General features: G+C 40.4%; 1 protein-coding gene across 1 annotated transcript in view; it reads left to right on the forward strand.

Moving 5' to 3' along the window:
* The window catches only part of LOC113046802 (ubiquitin carboxyl-terminal hydrolase 43-like), an 88,879-nt gene that overhangs the window by 24,771 nt on the left and 44,675 nt on the right, over nt 1-19,433 (forward strand). The window contains exons 3-6 of the mRNA XM_026207804.1: nt 2,782-2,891; nt 15,064-15,156; nt 18,396-18,531; nt 18,933-19,077. Of these exons, the coding sequence (XP_026063589.1) occupies nt 2,782-2,891; nt 15,064-15,156; nt 18,396-18,531; nt 18,933-19,077 (484 nt within the window). The remainder of the gene's footprint in view (nt 1-2,781; nt 2,892-15,063; nt 15,157-18,395; nt 18,532-18,932; nt 19,078-19,433) is intronic.

A 19,433-nucleotide genomic window follows, 5' to 3' on the forward strand; every position in this document is an offset into this window, starting at 1 on the left:
TTTTCAGTGAACATATGAAAGATGATAGAGAGATTTATTAGGGTCAATGAGATTGGAATGAATCAGATCATTTAGAATGATACAGTTCACTAGAATCAATGAGACAAGAATTAATTAGATTGTTTAGGATGATACAAATTCACTGCAATTAATCAGAACAGAATAAACCAGATAATTTAGGATAATCAGATTTAGGTTTTTAGGTCTGATTTAGGTCTGATTTAGGATAATCAGATAATTTATTATATTAACTAAATTAATTAATCTAAGCATTAAAGGAAAACACCACCGTTTTTTCCATATTTCACTATGTTCTTCCCTAAACTTAGAGTTGATACTGTACGTACCTCTCCCATCTCATTGTGTGCAATTAATCGCTGTAGCGCGGCACCACTATGTTAGCGTTTAGCTTAGCACCATTCATTCCTTAGGATCCAAACAGGGATGAATTTAGAAGCCACCAAACACTTCCATGTTTTCCCCATAACATAAGTAATTACACGAGTAAGTATGGTGACCCAAAATAAAACGTGGTGATTTTCTAAGCGGATAGAAAATGATAAATATAATGTATGGCGGAAGAGCACTTCGCAACACTTCGACCTCAGCACAGTAATATCATCACTGCTGATAACTCCCCCAAACTGTTACCAACAGTGCAGGCGTACAGGGAGAGGGAGAGGGGGAGTTATCAGGAGTGATGATATAATAAAAAAAATCTAAGAAGTAAATGTGAAGTATGTTCACATTTCTGGAACTAATAACTCATATTACTTTTATTGTGTAATCCCCAACACTGAATATTTGAATATATTGAAAGCACTACACTGCTCTTTTTTTAACTCCTGGACTCAGAGTTCTGCATCTACTCCAGTGACACCACTGAATCTCATGCCTTTAGAAACTGAAAAGAGGATTTGTTCCTCTTTGTGCTCTTGAGTACCATTCTGCATAACACTCAAGGCCCTAATTATTAGCTGAGGAGTATTAAGTAGACTAGAGCATAAAAAAAGAGGGAAAGAGAAAAACAGGTAGTGGTATTAAAAACAAAGGTGGCTATTTAGGAAACGTAGAAAAGGGAGAAAATAAAGACAGCACATTCTTGGGTCAAAGTAAGGAGGTTAATCAACTCTCCCTTTTATTTGAACTCTTGGGTGGTGTATTATCAAAAGTAAAGTTTCCATAATACACTGGAAAAAATGGAGTTTATAGTCAAGAGTTTGCTGTGTCTCTAGTTTTTGCATGTAAAACCACTTTCCAACCATAAATTTCCAAAGCTTTCAGATTGTCAGTGAGGGGGCAGACGTGACTCAGCTGACAGCAAGGAATCGTGGGGAGTGTCTTTCTCAAACACTTTGCTTTGCCAGACTCCTTTGAAAAGAGCCAAACGACCGAATTGAACTGCAAAGTTTTGATAAGGTCAATACGCTTCAAAGTATTTTTCTTAAGCTGCTAGTAAAAGTCTGAGTTGTGTGATCTACGTTTAAGGGAATATTTACAGATTTAAGTAAAACAGAGCTTTGACCTACTTGTTTATATGAAATCATTAAAAAGCTAATCCTATGGCCATGAAAAAAGTCAGGAGTGTAAATATAAATGTAAGAAATCTAACCTATTAGATCTAAGTAGCTCATCTTACATTTCATACAGTTTATTAGTGACGAACTTGATGCAGGGCAACACCTCACTGTGATTTAGTCTATAGAATGCAGTTATATACCACTAATATCCAAGAGATTCGGGCATATTTATAGCATATGAAATACTAATATGCCACACACAATGAGTGCAGTATTAATGAGAATAATAGCACAAGTGCTGTTTTGTCCTGAATTGCATTGTTATTGATTTTACTACTAATGTGATATTGATTTTATGCAATAATTCAATAATCAAAAAGTTAATATTTTGTTATATTGTAGACACAATATAGTTATTATATTTATGCCATTGTGATTTCAGTGTAAATGCATTCATGCTACATCTGAGCTGCAATAAACGGTCTGTAAATATATCTAAATAAGTAATACATTATTACATTCTATGTTTAATCAAATAAACTATATCTCTCATAAAACTATTTTTTGTTGTATCTTTTTGACGCGTGAATTTGCAATTAATTATGAATTAATCATCACATTGTGTAATTAGATTATATTACTTAAATATATTCATTTATTAGATGTCCATTGTAGAAGAATACTGAAAAATGAAGAATGTTTAGGGGGGGGTTTTAGTCAACGTTGCAGTGGGTGTATCAATAATGCATCCAAGTTGTCGTCTGACTCTGGTTAATTAAAGGTCCTCAGATGTTGGTTATATTAGATTATCATACTCTAAAAAAGATGATAGAAGGTGTGTAGAATTGTTAATTCATTTAGATCTCGGTGGCCACCAATCTGATGATGAAACTAGTTGAAATTTTTCAATCGGTTGAAGTTTATACACCTTCCTCTTTCTTTAATTTCTCTCTTTAATTGACTTACAATCATAAGTCATAGTATACCATCTGTACCATCTTGTTTTTCGACCTTGAGAAGTGCGAATCGCCTTTCCCTGTGGGTTTTATCCTCCTGTTTTTCTTTTAGCTGTTGTCAAGTGCACTACTGCCAGTGTAAAACTTCAAACAAACTGTAAGAATGAGAGTGCAATATTGTCTCGCTGAGTGATGCAGAAATCAGTTTGATGTTCTCATTAGCACTTTTTATTAACACCTGGGAAGTGTGTCCAGTAAGGCACCATCTCTCTGAATGTCTTCCTTACCTTTTTGTTTTGTTTCAGGATCAAGAAGGAGGTCATGAAAAGGCTGTCTCTGATACCCTGACCCCGCCACAGACACAGCCTGGTGTATGTCACAGCTTTGTACAAGAGCACTTCCAGGCACAATATAAGTAAGTGTATTTTGAACACACTACACACAACATTTGGGGTCTGTAAGATTCTGAAATGTTTTTGAAAGAAATCTTTAATGCTTACCAAGACTGCATTTATTTGATCAAAATATAGTAAAACAGTAATATTGCGAAATATAGTGTAAATATGATTAATTTTACATTATGGCTGTGCTGGTCCATCGGCTAGTTTAGCATAAACCAACTTTGACTAGCACAAAAATCATCTTTTTAGAATCAATGGTGAAACTGTTTAGAGAATGATGACTCACAACATGCAATAGAGGAAAGAAAAAACTCTTCCCAGCAACAACTTCCCAAAGCTGACACTCCATTTGCTATGACATGAGATGAATCAGTTTATGTTAACTCCTGGGATACGATGCCCTCTTTTCACCCAGTCCAGCTAATCATCTGCGTTAACGAATATTGATAAAGCCAACAGATTTGGGAGGCAGCATATGTCCAACTGCAGCAAGCTGTTCTCAGTCAGAAGATCCAAACAAACCATCACCATCAAGCAACTCCAGTCAGGCCAGATGGTTTGGTTGTCCACTAGGGATCTCCATTTGAAGTTTCCATCAAAGAAGCAAAGTCTTTGATTTAGTGGTCCATTTAAAGTTCTAAGACAAATACCTCCAGTCGATTTCTACTAAAACCTCACCTTCAGACTGAATGTAAAGACAACTCAGGGCATATTTCTTTATGTAATAAAAAACTTTATCTAAAAACCAACACTTTTTAGGGCACCATGAACTGAATGCTCAGATATTGAAGCAGAATGTTTGACTCAACATGAAACTAAACATATATATAATACAGATTTAATTTATACATCTTTAAATGGGTCATTGCATGCACTTTTGCAAGCTGTTTAAACTGAAATGTGTGTTGGCAATGTGTGTACACAACCACCCTATATTGATATAAATCCACCCAGTGTTTTTTTTTTTTTTTTTACTAAAATCTTTACCCGTTTCTTAAATCGGGCTGATCGCAGATGCCTGTCTTTGTGACATCACATAGACAGGCCCCTCCCACAATAGTTTGGTTGACAGCGTTTCAGCACAGACTGGACTGGTGTCTTACCTTAGACCCGCCCTGAGTGACTGTCATCAGTCCACCATTGTTTCACCACCGAAGCAGATGTAGAAAAGAATGACTCCTAAGTGATCAAGGTGTTCTGTTGTTGGATGTAATAATGAACACAGCAGTCGTCGTTTACTCCCGACATCTGAGCCGCTAAAAATGCAGTGGATTACTTTTGTTTTTGAAGAGAATGCACCCCCGATCTACCTAAATACGTTTATGTTTGCGTGAATCATTCGTGATCCACCCTCACCTACAGAAGAAGTGAGTTTAAGGTTTTCTAATGAATCTTTGCCAATGGCCTTTCCTAATAATGTGCTGATTAGCAAGTTTCACAATGAATGCGGCTAAACAGTCCCTCAGACAGTGGCTCAGAAGAGAGGGGCGGAGTCAGCAGGGCTCATTAACATTTAAAGGAAAATGCTAGAAAACGGTTTCCTCTGAAAAGAGCTGTTTTTCACAGGGTAAAAACAAAAGTGTTTTTTTTTTTACACTTCCATTGAGAAATTTTAACCTATTTATGTTTCATACTTTTTATTAAGACTCAAAAGAATCATATAAACTTTTGGAAAATGGGTATCCGATGACCACTTAAAAATCAAAAGGCCAAGCCACTAAAATGGTTGTTTTACAATTATGCATATGGCAGATGCTTTTATCCAAATTGCATTGCATTCAAGGTATACAGTTTAAAAGTTCAAGCATTCTTTAGGCATTAAACCCTTTACATTGGTGTTGCTAGCAACAGGGATGGGCTATATACTGGTAGACACAATTAACTGGTAGTAAGTTGTCAACCGTTAGATGTTTTGACTGTCATCTCGTATGACTTAACTGTGCTAAGTGGTCATGACAACTTAGCGTTTGCACGCTTTTTTAAGCATTGTGGTTTAAAAACAGGTGATTTTAAGACATTGAAACAGTCAGCAGTGAAATTTCAAGTCATTTCACTATATGTTCATGTGAAGATGGTGCTCATAGAGTGCGGGTGTATTGAACAGTCATTCAGTCACTTTATAGGTTACAGTTAAATACACACACTTATATGTGTTAAAATGCCCGTCTTTGTAAATATCCTCATAAACACAGAAATGTAGGTCTTACATGTACCTGAAAGCAAACAAATGAGAAAGAAATCACAGATGCAAACATGGTATATTGGATCCGGGAAGCTCTTAAAGTGACAGTAGTCATTCATGTTAATCAAATAACAAAAGAGAGAAAATCTTTCACTGCCCTTGATTAAAACACTTTTGTAACTTTGATAAGAAAAAATATATATTTAATTTACACAGTCGAGAATAAGCAGTGTTTTTATAAATTTGATTACATTATACAATGTATGGAGCATTTCTTATTTACAGTATTTGTTCTACTGTAGTTATTTTGTCCTGTTGATTATAATTAGTTTCTTATTCTTATTTAATCTGTGACTTTATACTTTAGCGACCTTTGGTTTTATTTTATTTTTTAAGCATAAATCGCAAATATTGTGTTTTTGCATGTACTTTCTATATAATCTACTCGCTTTAATAATTCAATTTGCTTTTGGTGTGCACACACCACCTAAACGAACAGTCAAATATGCATTTTCTATGCCATCAGTGTCACTAAATTTTTGTATTTTTAATCGGTCAACAAAGCAGAGAGTCCCACCCATTGTTACTTTGATGAAATGCTGTAATAAACAGTACAGTTTAAAATTGCAACTGCATATTAAGGTTCACTCAAAAATGAAAGTTTTGTCATCATTTACTTGCCTTCAAGTTATTCTAAACCTGTATCAGTTTCTTTCTTCTGCTGAACACACAAGAAGATATTTTGAAGAATGTTGGTAACCAAACAGTTAATAGAAGCCTTTGACTCCCATAGCATTTTTTCTTCTTACTATGGAAGTTAATAGCTACCATCAACTGTTTGGTTACCTCAAAATATCTACTATTGTGTTCAAGAGGAGAAAGGAACAACTTGAGAGCAAGTTGATGTGAACTATCCCTTTAAACTGTGATAAGAGAAAGTATTTTAACATTAAAAAAGATCAACCACCTCATCTTAACACACATGTTCCCTCTAAATCTTCCTCTCGCTCCAGTAATTTAAACATTTGTGAGCAGTTTTAGCAGATGTAGTTTTGCCTACTGCATTCACTGCAGTTCTGGACTGATGTGCGGACCGACAGTTTGTCACTCATGTTGCCTCGCTTAAGCTGTTACCTGTGTTCTCACTGTCATTCTGAGACATCATTACATTACGTTATCCTTCTCTTTTGGCATTCGCATCTCTGTTTTTCCCACCCTCCATCTGCTGCTAGCTGGTTCATTTGTTCATTTTACGTAAATTTTATGATGAATCACTGACAACAGTCGAAAATTACTGTTTATCACCCAACTGCTGACAAAAAAGTTCTGCGCAAACACCTGGCCTGCAGTCCAGACATCAGCAAGCCTGAACACGCGACGTTGTCATGAAACACTGATTAAATGTGTGACGCAGGCCCAACCTCTCCTACAAGACAACTGTAATTAGTAGCTTAGAAGATTACAGCATACTAGCCATCTGCTCCTAAAGGAAGTAACTCATGTTTTTGCTGTACTTTCAATAAATATCTGTCATTTCATCTTAGTGTTGCTTAGTGGCCATTTAAAAAAAAAAAGAAAACACTGTAATCAGCCAATCAACTACTAGACCACTCAGAATCCATCAGTACAATGTAACAGTTGAAGATGGCAGGATTCTTAGCAGTAGCAGCCAGAAGATTAATAATACTGTAAACTAAACTAAATTACTATCTTCACTCAAAATACTGTATTCTGAATTACATCATTAGTACCTACTGTAAAGTTACAGTAGTAATTTAGCAAACAATGTTATAAAATAATTGTAATATGTTTAGAGGGAGCTAGGGCAGATAACAATTCAACCCTTATGAAAATGTAAACCAAAAACCATAATGACCACAAATTAACCATGGTTTTGCTATACTGATCATAGTCTATCCATGAAATTTGTAGATTTTAATCAACCCGCTAAAAAAAAAAAAAAAAAAAAAAAGGTACAATGAGGTGGATGTTTTGCAACACTTGAGACAGTTCTGTTCATAACAGTAGATGGTTGATGGAAAAAGTGACAGGTACAAAACAATTAGTAAAAAAAAAAGGTAAACACAGAGACAGAGATATCATGCAAAATGAGGAGAATGAAAAGGGAAAAAGGTGCAGTTCAAGAGAGAACCTTTAATTATTTTGCATGACCCCAGCCTAAGGTTTTAAACCTTTTTTTAAATGTGATGGCCATACAAAAAATAGGATTTAAAACATTTTAAATGTAAGTTATTTTGTATTAATGACGTGAGGTCCAGGTACAAGCTTGACACTAAAACAGGTATTAATGAGTGCTTTTTACTTCAGTACATGAGAGAGCCATACTTCCTCTTCAGGAACTCGAGCTGCGTCAATGCGCTTTGGGGAACGCGCCCAGCGTGCGCGACTCTGAATATCGTGTGAAATCAGACCAATGGAAGAGCGTGACGTCACCGGCAGAGTGACGTAAGCGACCAGGAAGCTATAAAAGCATGTGCCACACAGCTGGCGTCAGCTTCGCGTCTTTCAGCAAGCGCTCTGTGTGTGAATGTCAAACTGTTTGTCTTGTGAGTCTTATTTACTGTTGTCTGTCCAGTTAAGAGCTCCTAGACATGCCAAAGAGCAAGGCGAAAGTCAAGCACACAGGTTGTGTGTTCCTCCCTGCCCGAGATATATAATGGGTGGGGATACACACAGCCTGTGCGTGGTTTGCCTGGGTTCGAAGCACGCTGAGTCGGCTCTCGAGGGGGCCGACTGCCCGCACTGTGAGCGTATGTCGGTGCGGCTGCTTCGTTCCCTCTTCTAGGAAGGGGGCCTTGGCCAGCGTTCCCCGTGGTGATGGTCCCGTTTCTGCTGAGGCAGAACGGCGGCTGCACTCGTGGGGTTCGCACGAGTGGGTTTCGTGGATCTGGTGGAGGGAATGGAGACAGGCCAGTCCCTATCTCCTTCCACTTCTGCCAAATCCGGCACCCAATCCCTAGAGTCAGAAACATCCATTTTCGGCCCGCCTCTACATCCCCTCGTCAGACTACTATGGAAACGTAGTGGGGATGGAAGAGCACAGTTATAGAGCGATGCCCCGGGTGGAACAGACGCTCGCGAGCTATCTGTCCCCTGGCGCGGCGTCGTCTCTAAAGGCCCCGGCATTTCCCTCAAAGCCACTCAAAGCAACATCGGCTTTGGTGGGCAAAGGGTATGTGGCTGCAGGTCAGGCTGGTGCGTGTCTGCACACCATGGCGGTGTTACAGGCGTACCAATCCGACCTGCTTAAGGAGCTAGATGAGGGAGAGGAGATCAAGTCCCAAGACATTTCAGAGCTAAGAAGGACCGCTGATCTCTCTTCGGCGACGCAGTCAATTCTGTCGTCGACAGGTTTCAGGAGGCCCGCAAACAAGCGGCGGCGTTCCATAAGTTCCTCCCTCGTCGCTCCCTTGGGTCATCTGGGCGGGAGATGCCCCAGCCGCACCCTAGCTCCTCGTACCGCAAGGCCCAAAAACGAGAGTCTCGGCGACGCTCTCGGCCGAGGACTTCCAAGCCCAAACAAGATCTCAGGGCAGTTATCGAAGCTAAGAAGTCCTCAGCCAAGAAACCCTGATGCCAAGAGCCCAGGGTTTTAGAGGGCAGCCTCTGCTGGGGTAGAGCGGTACAAACCACAGTACACGGTGCCCGTCTCACCTCAGCGCCCTCTGGGGGCCGATCTGCCAACCCTGCCAGTGTTCCAGGGCGCAGCAGGTCCCAGCGAGCATCACTCTCAGTATCTTCCGCTCGTGCACGTAGCGGGGCTGAGATGCTCGCCGCCCCTGCGGGGGCCTCTTACACCAGAAATCAGTCTCGAGAGACTGCCAAATGTATCTCGATGGGTCCTGCACACAGCAGAAAAAGGCTACCATATTCAGTTCGGCTCCGTGCCGCCAGTATTCAACGGGGTCGTTCAGACGATAGTCGGCCTCAGGCAGGGTCTGGTTATGGAACAGGAAGTGAAAACCCTATTAGAGAAGGAGGCCATCAAGGTGGTCCCTCCTCAGGACAGGGAGTCCAGATTTTACAGCTGGTATTTCATAGTTCCAAAGAAGGATGGGGGGTTGCGTCCAATTATAGACTTGAGGGTCTTAAATCGTTCAGTTATGAGACTAAAATTCAGAATGCTCACAATCAAGCATGTTGTAGTTCAGATCAGGTCCGAGGACTGGTTTGTCACAATAGATCTCAAAGACGCATATATTTTCACATATCCATCCTTCCACAACACAGGAAGTTTCTGAGGTTCGCTTTCGGGGGCGAAGCTTACCAATATCGAGTACTTCCCTTTGTACTTGCACTCTCACCCCGCACGTTCACAAAATGTGTAGACGCGGCTCTGGTCCCCCTGCGCATGCAGGGCATCCGCATTCTCAACTATATCGACGATTGGTTGATCTTAGCTCAGTCAGAGCAGGTTGCAGTTCGGCATCGAGATGTCGTCCTCGCACATATGGGGGAGCTGGGTTTGAGACTGAACGCCAAGAAGAGTGTGCTTTCTCCGGTTTAGAGAACCACCTATCTAGGCGTAGTATGGGATTCGACCGCGATGCAGGCACGATTGTCTCCTGCTCGTATCGAGTCGATCCGCATCTCAGTCGAGAGAGTCAAAGAAGGCCAGTCACTCACTGTCAAACAATTTTAGAGATTGTTGGATCTGATGGCAGCTGCGTCCAACGTGATACCTCTTGGCCTGCTGTACATGAGACCCCTACAGTGGTGGCTCAAGACCAAGGGATTTTCCCCTAGGGGGCAATCTACTTCGCACTATCAAGGTCACATGGCGCTGCCTCCGTGCCTTAGACATGTGGAAGAAACCTTGGTTCTTGAAACAGGGCCCGGTGTTGGGAGCTCCTTGTCGCCGTGTAACACTAGCAACGGATGCATCCCTCACCGGCTGGGTTGCAGTCATGAGTGGCCACCCTGCCCGTGGTCTGTTGAGCGATCGCCATCTAACATGGCATATCAATTGTCTAGAAATGCTAGCAGTTTATCGTGCACTGAAGCACTTCCTCCCAGACCTAAGGGGTCACCATGTGTTGGTGCGCACCGACAACACATCGGTGGTCTCTTATATCAACCACGAGGGAGGTCTGCATTCGCGCCCCTTTGTACAAGCTGGCGCACCAGATCCTGATGTGGTCCCAGAGCAAACTCCTCTCATTAAGAGCAGTATATATTCCTGGGAAACAAAATATGGGAGCAGACATACTGTCGAGGCAGGGGCCGAGGCCCGGGGAATGGAGACTTCAGAAGTAGTGAAGCAGATATGGAGAGTATTTGGCAGGGCTCAAGTAGACCTATTTGCATCTCAAGAGACGTCACAATGCCCCCTTTGGTTCTCTCTAGTTCATCCAGCTCCTCTGGGACTGGACGCTATGGTACAGACCTGGCCGAGGCTTCGTCTGTATGCATTTCCCCCATCTCTCTGCTCCCGGGAGTTCTGGCGAGAGTGCGCCAGGATGGGGTCCGTCTGTTGTTAGTAGCCCCGTTCTGGCCGGGCAGAGTATGGTTCTCAGATCTAGCCTCGACGGCTCTCCGTGGGAGATAACCGATCAGGACAGACCTACTCTCGCAGGCGCAGGGTATGATAATTCACCCTCGCCCGGAGTTGTGGAAGCTGTGGGTGTGGCCCCTGAGGGGGCACAACTGTTAGCAGCCGGTCTCTCAACCGAGGTTGTTGAGACCCTTCTCCAATCCAGAGCTCCCTCAACGAGGAAACTGTACGCCCTGAGGTGGAAACTGCCCGGTTGGTACAGTTCTGGAGTTTCTACAGGCTAGGCTTTCTGCAGGGTTGACCCACTCCACGTTGAAGGTCCACGTGGCGGCTATTGCGGCCTACCACGCCCTTCTCGATGGCCAGTCTCTAGGAAGACACCCCCTAGTTACACGTTTCCTCCACGGTGCGCTGAGGCTGAGACCTCAAGTACGGTCCCGTATTCCCCCGTGGGACTTGGTTGTGGTGTTAGAGGCAATGTGCACACCCCCGTTTGAACCTATTCAAGATATCTCAGACAGACATCTCACACTTAAAACCTCCATTCTGTTGGCTATCACCTCTCTGCAGAGAGTAGGAGACCTTCAGACCCTCTCTGTGGCCCCTACTTATCTTGAGTTTGCACCAGGCATGACTAATGCGTTCATATACCCTCGAGCAGGATATGTTCCTAAGGTTCCCTCTGTTACACCACAACCTGTAGTGCTGCAGGCCTTCTGTCCTCCTCCCTTTCGGGAGCCCGACCAGGTGAAGCTAAATTGTATGTGTCCAGTTCGAGCGCTGGACGCATACGTCCACAGAGCTGCCCTGTGGAGAAAGACCGACCAATTGCTTGTATGCTACGGTCCCCCCAAGAGGGGTTCTCCTGCTTCTAAGCAGACTATTTGTCGTTGGATAGTCGAGGCCAGCAACGCTTCCTATGAGTCCTCTGGTCGTCCCCCGCTGTCGGGAGCCAAGGCTCACTCTACTCAGGGTATGGCGGCCTCCAAGGCCTTCTTAGCAGGTGTATCAAGGGTGGACATCTGCAATGCTGCGGTGTGGTCCACGGCCTCTACGTTTGTTAAATTCTATGACCTAGACATGCCAGTCACTCCAGGCGCTTCCGTCCTCCTGTCCTAAGTTGTGCTCTTCGGATACACATTAGGCAGGGGTTTGGTAGTCTGGCAGCGTTGGTACTCGTTCCCCAAAGCGCATTGACGCAGCTCGAGTTCCTGAAGAGGAACGTCTCTAGGTTACGTGGGAACGAGACACTGCGTCTCGGAGCAATACCCCCGGCACCCCTGCCGGCGCTTGCTGGTACTCGAAGCTGACGCCAGCTGTGTGGCACGTGCTTTTATAGCTTCCGGGTCGCTTACGTCACTCCGCCGCTCTTCCATTGGTCTGATTTCACATGATATTCAGAGTCGCGCACGCTGGGCGCATTCCCCAAAGCGCATTGACGCAGCGTCTCGTTCCCTCAAGGAACTAGGGTTACGTAACCTAGAGACGTTATTTAACACTAGCACTACCGGAATTCTATAACTACTAGAATTGCCAATAGCGGTCATTTTGACTGCTCATACCAGACAGCAGTGAATGTCATTTTTGTCATGTTATATTTACTTCAAAGCTTCTATGGTCATGTTTTATGAAAAATGTGGGGTAGTTTAAGCATACATAATATAATATGTTCGTGATATTATTGTGTAAGAGCTACTAGACCTCCCACAAAAGTGCATGCCGCAATTTGCTTTCCGCAATTTGCATCCAGCAAGCTGGAGATCAAAGTTTTTCACCGCAGTTAAAATGTTGTTTTTGAAAGTCAAAATGTCAACAAATATAAAATGAAGCAGAATATTTCGTTAGATAAAAACATATTGTGAATTTTGGAAATGATTACTACTGTCTTTATTCAATACATTTGGCTTTTGGAGTTTACAATGCTTTAGCATTATCGGAAATGTTTGGACCACACGAATCGGAAACAATTTTATGCAGCCTCTAATGAAATCTAGAATGAATAAATAGTTATGTTATATTAGGACAGATAATAAACTCTGAATCACTCAGAATCACTCAGAATCAGTGTCCGACGAACTGTCAAGAGACCAAGAGACATCGCTCTCTGCTCCTGCATCAGACTCTGCATCATCAATGTTCTCAAGCAAGGATAAAACCTCAGTAACAGTCATTTTCTTTCTTGTTGCCATTTTGACGGTAAAGCTAAGTTTTAGCTTAGCAAAAGCATACAAAACTGCCAGAGAAAGGTTGCTAGGCAACAGCTACGCACATCTTTAACGGTGGGAAAAAGCGCTGAGGAGATACAACGCCTGTAAATATGTGCGGTCAAATTGACCGCTATGGCCATTTAAGGTAGAAATACTCAGAACTCTTTTGTGTTTTGTAATTTTAATAAAATAACAATGTTAAAATAAAATTTACATTAATTTAAGAAAAGTCATGGAACTGTAGTTATATGGGTTTTATTTCAACAAAGTTATTACATTGCAAATCTTTAAAACGGTCAAAATGACTGCCTTGGTAGTTCTAGTGTTAATTTGAGTAAAAAAGTGTGTGTGTATGTGTGTGTATATATATATATATATATATATATATATATATATATATATATATATATATATATATATATATATATATATATATATATATGGATGATAGTAAAGTTGATTCTCTATTAACGAGTCAAAGTGACTCAAACATTACAAATTGTTCCCATTTTCTCAGTGTGATAATGGTGCACTTGGGAAATTCTCTTTGTTTGTTTATACTGTATGGGTTGACTGTGTCTCGAGATGAATAATCCATTTAATGACCTCTTTTGTCTGGGAAGTTTATTATAATAGGCCACTTTGTATTAATTAAACAGATTTGCATGTTCTTCATCTATAATGAAGCACTCAGTTATTTTGATACATCCCTGCGGTTCAAGGAAAAGTGTGTTGTGAACAGATATGTTCATTTTCTGCTTAGATTTGGCAAATACAGTGCCAAATACTTTGGAATCGAGAACGGGTTCTTATTCAGCCCCATTAAACAATACAGAAAAAACAATAACATTCGATTCTGATGCGAACAGTATCCTGTACTGAATGTAAGTGTGAAAAATTAAATGATGACTGTTCTGAGCTGAATCTTTTTAATGAACCAAACACACATCCTCAATATGGAACCACATACAAACATACTACTTTCACTATTTCTGACATAGAAATGAAAAAGCAGTAAGAGTCACATGCGACAACAGACCGGCCATTGTCCGACTCCCAATTAAAAGCCTATTGTCAGCTGGATCTTTTTAGTGAATCAAAAAACATACAGAGCAAATTATCCTCATGAACTGGTACTCCTCAGATAATTATACAGCTTAAACAATGTAGTCCAACCATTTCCCTAAACAATGACTCTGTTGGACAACCAAACACAAACTACAGTTAAGGATTGTGAATATCAGATTGCATTTATACCCCTTTTAAACAGTGAGAAGTCATTTAAAAAGTCTGTGTATGCTCACCGCTTGTAAGAATTGTTTTCAATGTGTTTATTATAAAAAATGATTATTCCTCATTATTCCTTTTTGATGACAACAACAACACAAGATTCAAAATTATAGTGACTGAGATCATTTGGGTTCTTATACCTGCAAATTGACTATGCGCACAGACTTGGATCAGGTTCTCTTATTCTGTGTAAGTGGAGTGTTGCTGCTGCATTGTTTGTCTTATGTGGGCGAACTGCAGCCGAAGAGCTCAGTTAAAATGCTGAAGTCTCAACATAACACCCTGACAGCTGCTGGAAATGAACAGGGCTTTCCTTAATACTCTAAAAATATCTCTAGCCACCTCTCTTTATTTGTTTCTCCACAACACTGACGTGGCAAGTGCTAGCAGGTAGAAGAAGTATTGTTTAAAGACATTAGTATTTATGAGCGCTGGAGATGCTCTAAGAAGAGACACAGACAGACAGACAGATAGATAGATAGATAGATAGATAGATAGATAGATAGATAGATAGATAGATAGATAGATAGATAGATTGATAGATAGATAGATAGATAGATAGATAGATAGATAGATAGATAGATAGATAGATAGATAGATAGATAGATAGATAGATAGATAGATAGATAGATAGATAGATAGATAGATAGATGCTTCATCAAAGCCATTCTGAACAAGTCTATGTAGTGAGTTTGTTATCATTCTGTAAATGAGTGGCAAGGATGATGTAAAAAACTGCAATTGTGATTTCGTGAGCATCAGTTTCCGTAGCTACAACAATTATTCTTCCCAGAAGACGTTCTGTGCTTCCTCTTCCCTGTGACATCACTTCCTCTTCCACTAAACTTCCCTTGCGGCTCATTCATGCAAAACAATGGCTAATAGCTTGACTGTTTGTGTGTGTTTATTACATAATATTTGTATATATTTGCTTTTCTGCTACTCTTTTGTTGCTGTTTGACCATCTTTTTTTTAACCATCTTTTTTTCCAGGTCATCTCTGACATGCCCACATTGTCTTAAGCAGAGCAACACGTTTGATCCTTTTCTGTGCATTTCCCTCCCTATTCCTCTAAGACAGACGAGGTGAGTACAGCCGTACCAAACTGAAGCCTTTTGAAGTTGTTGATTCATGCAAAAATGTCATTGTTTTGCTTGCTGTGGTTGTATTCTAACATGTTTGCCTCTCTGTAATCAAAACTATTAAGAATTCAAACCAGCAGCAGCAGACGGATTGCAAGGGAAATCCTTTTTTTGTAGGAAATGAAGACCCTCATGTTTACAAATGTGCAACTGTTGTCCCACACATGATATAATGTATAATGTTGCTGTATATACAGTATAAAAACAAGCTTTGCATTGATATATGGTTATACTGGTTATACTGGCTATGAGGGATGAGACTGGTATGGCATTTTATACTGGTTTGAAGGAAATTTGAAACTTGTATGACAAAAACAGTACTGATATCAATATCCTAATGAATACAGTAGGCTTAAATAATAAAGGCCACCTAAAGCATATCTTACAATTGTACACAACTGTATATGGCAATATTAACCTAAACATTTTCCCAGAATTGGAATAGTTAACCCATAATAGGTTTTTAAGTTGTATTCCTTTGTAGATGCAAACCAGGGTCTGTCAAGCTACAAAAAAGCACTGTAAATCATCATAAAAAAGTTCACTGAAAATCTATTCACTTTGATTAGCTTCAGCTTAGCCATTCTGATATATTTTTATCTTTATGTGTTCCAAGAAATAAAGGGAGTCATACAGCTTTTTATGATGGTACAGTCTTAATTTTTAGTTGAACAATTCCTTTAGGACAGAACACATAACTAGTTAAGGAAAGTAAACTGTTTGAGGTGTGGTACTTTTTACATGACCGATTGCCTTATTTCTTCCGGCAATTGATTCAGCGTTTACCCCAACGCCACCCTCATTCACAGTAGTTTATTTCTAAGAAGGGCGTTTTCAGGCTTTAGGTCATATATCAGCAGAGTTGTAATAGTGGAGGGAAACTAGTTGACAGTATAAATAATGATACAGCAGCTGATGGTGTGTCTTTGGAGGAAATGACATCACTTTAGCGAAAGCTAAAAAGAGTTCAAAAGTTCGGGGTCAGTAATATATTTTTTTAAGAAATTAGTACTTTTATTCAGCAAAAAGGTTTTAATGAATCAAAAGTGACATTTGTTACAAAATAGTAATAGTAGTAAGTAAATGTGGTTATTTTTAAGTGAAAATGTTTTCAACATTAATAATAAGAAATCAGTTATGACGCTGAAAATTCCGCTTTAATATCACAGCAACAGACTAGATTTTAACATAGAAATAGAAATCAGTTAGAAAGCAGTATAAGATACGTATTTCAAAAAAAATTGTACACATCCAAAACATTTGAATGGTAATGTATATTGTATGGTCAGAATTAGTGGTCGACCAATATATATATTTTTTGTTTGTTTGTTTGTTTGTTTTTTGCCGATATCTTGGAAAGCTTCATAATATTTCACAGCTGGATTTGACTAAGTTTGAAAGGTTTGTGCAATTAAATGTTCATTAGCCATTCAAAGATTTGTTTAAATTATATAAATGCATATTTGCTTAAAGGAACACTCCACCGTTTTTTGAAATAGGGCTTATTCACATTATTTCCTACATTTAGATAGGTGGGCAAATGCATTTTTGTGTCAGTGCATGCATTGTTTTAGTTTGACTGGGTCGGCGTTAGCTTAGCTTAGCACAATGAATGGAATCCTTTGTTGCCAGCTAGCATGGCCTTTGTAAAAGTGATCAAAAAAATAAAAAAAAACCACCTAATTACTTCTTGTGGCCTGCGTATTCACAACGAGTACAAATAGCGATCCAGATTAACACTAGGCGATTTCCTAGGCAGATATTGACTTGGGACTATATTATGGGGAAGCACAGGCGAAGCACTGCTACTTCGGCGCAGAGAATCACGCAACACATGAAAACATCAACTCTATGTGAATACAGGTATAATATGGGTCGATCTATACATGCGTGATGATTAAAATAATCACTTACTCTGTGGACAGCTGTCCATTTGGTCCATTCGGCGTGGGGCGTTTTTTCCAGTTCACTTTGTCACACCGGAAAAAAATCGAGTACTGCAGAATGGATCAGCGCCGTGAAATCCTCTGTAGATGTGACACAACTTCGGGCACGCTCATCTTGATCTGACTTGTTGAGCCTGGTCATCAATGGCAAAAACATGTCCCACTCTCTACACCAGCTCGTCTTCTGTAAACTCTGGTTCAAATAGGTATGGTTCTGGTTCTTGACTGTCTGAGAAGTCACCCTCTTCATCTCTCTCAAAATCAGCCATGTTCATCGCCATTCGTGTACTGTAAGGAAAATAGCCTGGCAGCTACTATTCACGCCGGTATGTTGACGGAAGTCGTGGGATTTCATGTGTTGCGTGATTCTCTGCGCCGAAGTAGCAGTGCTTTGCCTAAGCAGCAGTGCTTCGCCTGTGCTTCCCCATAATATAGTCCCAAGTCAATATCTGCCTAGGAAATCGCCTAGTGTTAATCTGGATCGCTATTTGTACTCGTTGTGAATACGCAGGCCACAAGAAGTAATTAGGTGGGTTTTTTTTATTTTTTTGATCACTTTTACTCAGGCCATGCTAGCTGGCAACAAAGGATTCCATTCATTGTGCTAAGCTAAGCTAACGTCGACCCAGTCAAACTAAAACAATGCATGCACTGACACAAAAATGCATTTGCCCACCTATCTAAATGTAGGAAATAATGTGAATAAGCCCTATTTCAAAAAACGGTGGAGTGTTCCTTTAATGCTGACGGCAAACGAGACAGTATTATAATGTTTGCCTTTCTATTACTAATGATTTATATTATTTAACCGTTCTATCTGATTATTAGACAGCCTTCTGTGTTCTACAGAACTGTTAATGACGACGACGAACAAGAGGGAGAGTGTGAGCACTGTGTGCACGCCTGCCGCTCTAAGCACCGTCAAGATAAAAGTCCCACCTCAAATACATCAGCCAAGCAGAAAAACTTATGGACCGATGCCGATATTTGAAAAATGGCAAATATCAGCCGATATATCGGTCGACCACTAGTCAGAATACACAGATTATTAACTTAGAGACCAATCAGATTCATTCTTTAGACACACCCATCTGCTTAAGCTATACCTAGCTTTTGTAGCCTTTTACTGCGATTTCAAGATGAGATTCCAAGATGCCCTTTATTGCTTACAGTAACATTTTAAATGTAAAAGCTGCTTTAAGATCATAAAGGATGTGTTTTCTTCTCTTTCTGCAGACCAGTGTGTGTGACTTTGGTGTTTAGCAGTAAAGGGCAGCGGTATCTGAGAGTGGGGCTCGCTGTGCCTCTCTTCGGCTCTTTGGCTTGTCTGCGCCGGATGGTGGCAGATGAGGGCAAGATCTCTCCCGATCAGGTGACAGGTGCACACAGCATCACACAGCAGACCTCATGCCTGCACACAATATACCACCTGACCAAATCTCCTGCATTGCTACAGTGATCGTTTCAGATGGTGATAATCTAGGAATTTTATTTATGCCTTGATACTGAAAGATTATCATAATCATACGCTATGGTATCTGCATGGTATGTGGAAGAATCAAAGAATTATTTTATAGTTAGTTATTATTTTAATTCCTAAAATGTAACAGATAGTATTGGTATCACCAGTAATAAACATGAATTGATTGATAAGCTTGATAAATCAAATATGAGATGTGTTTCAAATCTAAAAATGCAATTTTATCTTTAATAATTCTAATAACTGCAATAATTTAGTCATTTTATTCAGTATATAATTCTCTGCTGTTATAGGTAATATTGACAGAGGTTTACACAACTGGTTTCCAGCGCTCGTTCTTTGATGACGATGACTTGACCAGCATAGCAGAGAGTGACATCATCTATGCCTTCCAGGCTCCGCCCCTTTACATCAGGGGTGGATCTGCACGAATCTCAGGTAAATGTAGCCAACTGTAGAGGATGTTTTTCAGGATTATAGCCACCTTTAGAGAGTTTTTAATATCATCCCTATCCAAATATAAAGCCCTATTCGGACAGGACTAGTTTCACAGGGGGTTGTTAGAGAAATTTGTGTTTCACAGACGTACTTGGTGATTTCAATCCCATCCAAGTTTTCCACGATTCGTTTCTATCATACGACCTCTGTAATTATTCCAGAGCAAATTACTGTAATAATATTTTCTCCATAATCATCGGGAAGAAGGAGGCGGGAACCGGCGCACAATCAAAATGAAACTTTAATAATCACAAAATAAACACAAAACAGCGCATCAGCCCCTCACGGATGACTGT

The sequence above is a fragment of the Carassius auratus genome, chromosome 28 (assembly GCF_003368295.1).
Source record: "Carassius auratus strain Wakin chromosome 28, ASM336829v1, whole genome shotgun sequence".
Taxonomy (NCBI): Eukaryota; Metazoa; Chordata; class Actinopteri; order Cypriniformes; family Cyprinidae; genus Carassius; species Carassius auratus.